This window comes from Poecilia reticulata, linkage group LG2, assembly GCF_000633615.1.
Source record: "Poecilia reticulata strain Guanapo linkage group LG2, Guppy_female_1.0+MT, whole genome shotgun sequence".
In the NCBI taxonomy this organism is placed as follows: Eukaryota; Metazoa; Chordata; class Actinopteri; order Cyprinodontiformes; family Poeciliidae; genus Poecilia; species Poecilia reticulata.
Genome location: NC_024332.1, coordinates 22,596,524 through 22,601,898, shown reverse-complemented (window position 1 = coordinate 22,601,898; position 5,375 = coordinate 22,596,524). Strand labels below are relative to the sequence as shown.

Here is a 5,375-nt window from a genome sequence, read left to right as displayed (position 1 = left end):
TTCTCACTGTTTATTCAATGTCACATGCTGTTTTTATTTTAATTATGTAAAGCACTTTGAAATGTCTTGCTGCTGAAATGTGCTATACAAATAAAATTTGATTGATTGATTGATAAGACATCARAGGTGGTAGAAGCTGTTCTGTTCAGATAGCACCAGATTTCTTTAGTGACTGCACTTTTTAGTGTTACACTTCTCAGATTTTTAATTACAAATATATTTTTTTGTCTCATTTTGTTTCAAATTCACTGTACTTTTTGTTGGTTTGTCACATAAAAGTCCTAATAAAACACACTGACGTTTTAGGTTGTAACTGAACAAGATGTGGAAAAGCTCAACCTGTATGAATACTTCTCCAAGGCATCTAATCCAATATTTTTGTTTTCTTGAGACTGCAAAGCTATAATTTGCGCACAGCAATGTATTTCTTGAGCAGGAAGCTTGCGTGACTCTGTCTATCATCCAACAGCAGCACGTGGACAGATGCTGCTTTGACTAACAAATGCTGCAGACAACATAGACAGAGAAAGCCACAGACTCATCCAGCAGGCTGATAAGCGGTGTCCTGAGGCACGCTCCAATTCAAAATACCTGGATGTAATCAAAACCTGAAAGGGCTTAAATCATATGTCAACACAGGTGCAGCAATCACATCCAATCAGAAAATCTGGGATTAGTGAAGGAAAGAAACAAGTTTTTTTTTTKTTTTTTTTTTTTATCAACAGTGCGGTGACTTTCAGGGCTGAGCATCAATTCAAACAGGTTTTAAATACACAAACAAAAGCAGACGTATAATGACACGTGATACAACAAAAAACTAGTGCTGAATGGTAGTAATAATAATAATAATAATAATAATAATAATAATAATAATAATAATAATAATAATAATAATAATAATAATAATAATAATAATAATAATAATAATAATAATAAACTTCTGGGTTTCTCACTCTACCAGATCAGCTGCATAACAAGTGAACTGTAAAAGCAAACTATTCAATCATGAATCTGTTCTGCATCATAATCTCTTCACGTTTCACTTACATGTGGGGAAACATGGACACTAGAACAGGTGATGAGATTACATACATTAAATGATAAAAATGATCAAAGTCAGTGAAATAAAGGACGAAAAATATCTTTAAAGCTTCATTATGTAAAAGACAATGTAAGTCTTAACCTTTATTTTAAAACGGTCRCCGTGTTGTGACAGTATAAAATGAGACAGATAATCTGTGAAAAGTTCTCCATGTCCTCCCTGACTTACGGTTKCTGTCTGAAGAAACGCGCCGCTCCTGAGCAAAACACAACCAGCCACAGTCAGGTGACAATCGAGGCTGGTTAGCCCTGGGAGGGCTCACCAGAAACAACCAAGGTAACTGCAGCAACTGTGCAGCCTGACAGTTTTAACGAATATGTATCTTTCTTATAAAAGTGACATACTGCAGCTTTTATGAATCAAAGTGTAGACTGAGACTTACACTCGGTGTACTGCTGCAGCTGGTTGAACTCTGCYGGGCTCAGACACATCCAGTTCATTTCTCCCATGCTTCCTCACAGCAGCTCTTTATGGGTCTCTATGCCAAGCGTGTGTGTTGGGTTGAGGGTGGAGGGGTGATGGTTATCCTTGTATTGAGTTGGGTAAAAAGACAAAGGAGAAGTTCTCTGATATCATCTCTGCCGTTTTACAGTTCACAGGAGGTCGTAAAGACRGATGGGGGTTGAAGCTGAAGGTCCGCTCCTTTTAGGTTGGCATCGATTACCAAAATGTAAAAAAAAATTAAAAAAATATGTTGGCTTCAGGTTCCTTGTATCACTGCAGCAGGGACAATAAAGTCCAGTTAGGCGCAGGTCCACAGACTCATCGGTGTGTAATTACTCCTCATCGCTCAGAGGATAAACGGTTCCCAGCCGGGCCGACCTGGAGCAGGGGCCACAAAAAAATGAAGAAAACACTCCTTAGTTAAGATTGCTCATATTTAAGAAAAGGAAACARGAAAGAGACAAAAGCAGAAAGGAAGGCTGTAAAAAGTTGATCCCAGTTCAGATAGATGTGGACGATGAAGAGAGGAAAACAAACTGAAGACAGGATCTAAAAACAGAAGAACAGATAAAAGACCAAACAATGAAGCATTGTGTCTAACTTATCATTTCCACGTACTTCATATTTACAGATGGACTCTGATAACAGCGTAAACAAGCGCACACTGTTGTATGCACATGACATATTGTATACAGAGATGTAAAGTCTACCTCCTCATCATACTGTACCCACAGACAGTCTCAGTATTTGCGCTTGYTTTAGTTGGTGGTTTTTGTATTTACATAACTAGTGAGATTTTCATCTTCGTGGTATCTTTKAATCTCTTTATTACAGCTCTGTCCTATTTTAGTCACTTCTTATCTAATTTTCATTGTAATACATCTTCCTGCGGTTGTTTTGTTGTTTTGCATCCCACTTTGCATCTCTTTGATGCCCTCAGGCTGCCTGTCATTTGTTCATTGAGAGCTCTTTGGTGTCTCGTTACAGGWGTTTCACACATCCTAGATATGAATTATAATAATTGGGGCTGTGACTCCTAGAGCACTGCACACRTAGTAATGTGTCAAAAGAAAATAAAAGTGCTTTTCTGCGTCACTTGCTCTCACTTTCTTGTCTTTGTCATGTTTGTTAGCATGTTGAAAAATGCGTTTCATGTGTTTCAGGTCCCCTGTGTCTCTGATATGTTTATTTTTAATTTTAAGTTTCCTTTTGCTCATTTCTTATTAAGTAATCAGAAAACAGCTGCTCCAATTTTTCAGCAGTGCAGCTTTCAAAAATATAGAGCAGAAAGAATGATAACTACAACAAAAACAGAGTCAGAATACAGGACTAAACAGAGGAAAAAGGTTCATTTAAACGTGAGAGACCAAACTATTAGAGGCAGAAAACCAGGGCTGCTTCTAAGAACATGCAAAAGTAGGTGAAAAATTCAAGTGTTAGTGCGCAATCTTACTGGCTGCACACACATCACCCTCACAGGAGTCATTTACAGGGAAGTTAATAGAAGAGATTTGTCACTACTGTTATTAATTCTTCCTCTGTTTCTGGTGCTGCGATAACTCAAAAATATCTGCGAATTAATAGAAGGAGCTGACGTCCAAGGCCATCAGCCTCCTGTGAGAGCAGCAGGTTCCCAGAGAGAAGATGGCTGACGGGATGGAGCTCGGCGCCCTGACCCATCTGGGCCCGGTGTTTTCTCTCTTAATTGGAAGTAGGAAGAGTTTCGACTAATGCCAAAGTACGAGCCTTTCCAAGTAGGAGGAGATAAAAGCATGGGTGACTAAGTTGTGTGCACCAGGGGAATAACAGCACGTTATTTTTAGAAACAAGTCTCAGCTGAGGCGAATGTGGTCGGAAAATTTTTATTTCTAACTGATCCGAGCGCAGATTGTCACCAAAAACAAACAAACAAACAAAAAAAAATGTACATTGGGAATTGCAGAGAGGAAAAGAATTGTTTGAATTTAATGAAGGGAATAAATACAATGCATGAATTTGTAATGTAAACGGAGGCTCAGTCTTTACGTGTCCGATTCCTTCTGATGAGAAAATGTAACATATTTCATTTAAAGAAATTAAACATACCTTAACAGTTCTAGATGATTTTACACACAATATATTGTTAAAGGGTCTTCAGTTATTTCTCCGTTTTCATGGTTTTTTTTCCAGTTACATTTAAAACTATTTTTATGTGGTAAAGTCCAGTATTATGTATTTTTCAGGCACATACTGTCATTTTATTGCACAATCTAGTAACTACTTTACCTTCGGTTGTTATAAAACTATTGTAAATATCAAACACAACTTAAAAGATATTTGACGCCTAGAAATTGGGCCTCCGCCTCTTTAAAAGCTCCTGCTCCTGCTCTGTCTGAAGCTCCGCCTTCAGGAAGTCATCACAACATGGCTCCTCTATTAACCCTATCAGGGGGTGACTACTAGGGGGTGAGTACTAGAAGTAGCTCCTACGATGAGCTTACCAGATGCTCCACCAGGTGTTTGCTAATTGCTGCTGGCTAGTCTGAAGAAGCTGCGTGGAGGAGTTGCGGGGGCAGAAACTCAGAAGCTGGGAAAGTGCAGCTCTGAGGAGGAGCTAGATCCACTCAGGTGTTTAGCACAGCTGAGTGGTTGCCATGGGAGATTGGAAGCTTTCTCAAACATGCATGAACGAATCAAGGCAACACTCCAGGTATGTTTTTGACGAGGGAATAATATGATGCAAGGCTCATGAAAACTAAGTAATGAAAAAAGAGACTGAATGCACCTTATGGGACTGGTCACAAGATCAAGTAACAGAATTAGGATTTAGGCTGTGAAACATCTCATTTGTCTCAATAAGCGCTGTTCCATCTGGCTATGAGCCCGGGTTTAAAGGTAAGTGCTATAAGCTCGACACAATGTGCCTCTGTTTTAATTGAGTTTCTTGAAGAAAGAAAGGAGGTCCTTCCTTAGTTGCCATGTTGTGTTGGAGGTGGCTAACGCTGCAGATTGGCTGCCAGCCTCTGCAGCATAATCACCAGAGAACCGGAAACGGTTTTAGACCCTGGCAGCATTTTGTGTGTCTGGCGGAGGAGTGTGACCAAGCACGAACCATTTGGAAGCACAAGGAAAAGCATTCACAAATTATTGCTGACTTTAATATGCAGCTGATCACAGCCGCATATTCAGCTGACCAGCACCAAATATTAATCAGTATTGAAGTGATAGAAAAACTAATCCAGTTTCTTCCTCGGTGAGATTCTGACACTGGGAGCAGGTTACTGGTTTCTCAGTCAGCAACTGGTTGTAAACCTGAGGCCAGCAGGTGTTAGTCAGTCATGGTAGATCTGACATTTGGTTTGATGACTTCAATATGACAAATAACACACAGATAGGAGGAACCACAGAGCTCTGCTAAGTTAAAGGCACATCTTCTGAAGTTGGGATATTTTTCCTTCAACAGGTTCCAGAGGAATCACCTCAAACCAGATGTTGGACTGGATTTTTATTTCACTGTCATTTGTGAAAGTTAGAGCCTCATTTTCAACAGTGGAGCTAAAAAGGTTGAAAAAGCACATCTTCTGAAGTTGGGATATTTTTCCTTCAACAGGTTCCAGAGGAATCACCTCAAACCAGATGTTGGACTGGATTTTATTTGTGAATGTCAGCTCCTCATTTTGTAGGTTGAAAAGAGCTTTTTATTATGAAATAAGTCTCATCAACATCAATATTTCCACTAAATATGGGACGAAAATCAATAGCACGTTTGATAGAGGGAAAGTAAAGTGTCTCTGTGCTCAAAGCAAAATGCCAGAGAGCACCAAAACTATTATTTTTAAATATCAGACAA

General features: G+C 39.2%; 2 protein-coding genes across 2 annotated transcripts in view; both read right to left on the bottom strand.

Annotated features, from left to right (window-relative positions):
* Positions 1–1,551, bottom strand: part of LOC108166977 (diacylglycerol kinase gamma-like) — a 16,690-nt gene extending 15,139 nt beyond the window's left edge. The window contains exon 1 of the mRNA XM_017309179.1: positions 1,485–1,551. Within this exon, the coding sequence (XP_017164668.1) occupies positions 1,485–1,551 (67 nt within the window). The remainder of the gene's footprint in view (positions 1–1,484) is intronic.
* Positions 1–4,940, bottom strand: part of LOC103456934 (diacylglycerol kinase, gamma) — an 89,589-nt gene extending 84,649 nt beyond the window's left edge. Inside the window, exons 1-2 of the mRNA XM_017303165.1 lie at positions 4,935–4,940; positions 1,799–1,806 (exon numbers count right to left, since the gene is read on the bottom strand). The gene's annotated coding sequence lies outside the window, so the exon portion shown is untranslated. The remainder of the gene's footprint in view (positions 1–1,798; positions 1,807–4,934) is intronic.
* Between the last annotated feature and the right edge of the window lie 435 nt (positions 4,941–5,375).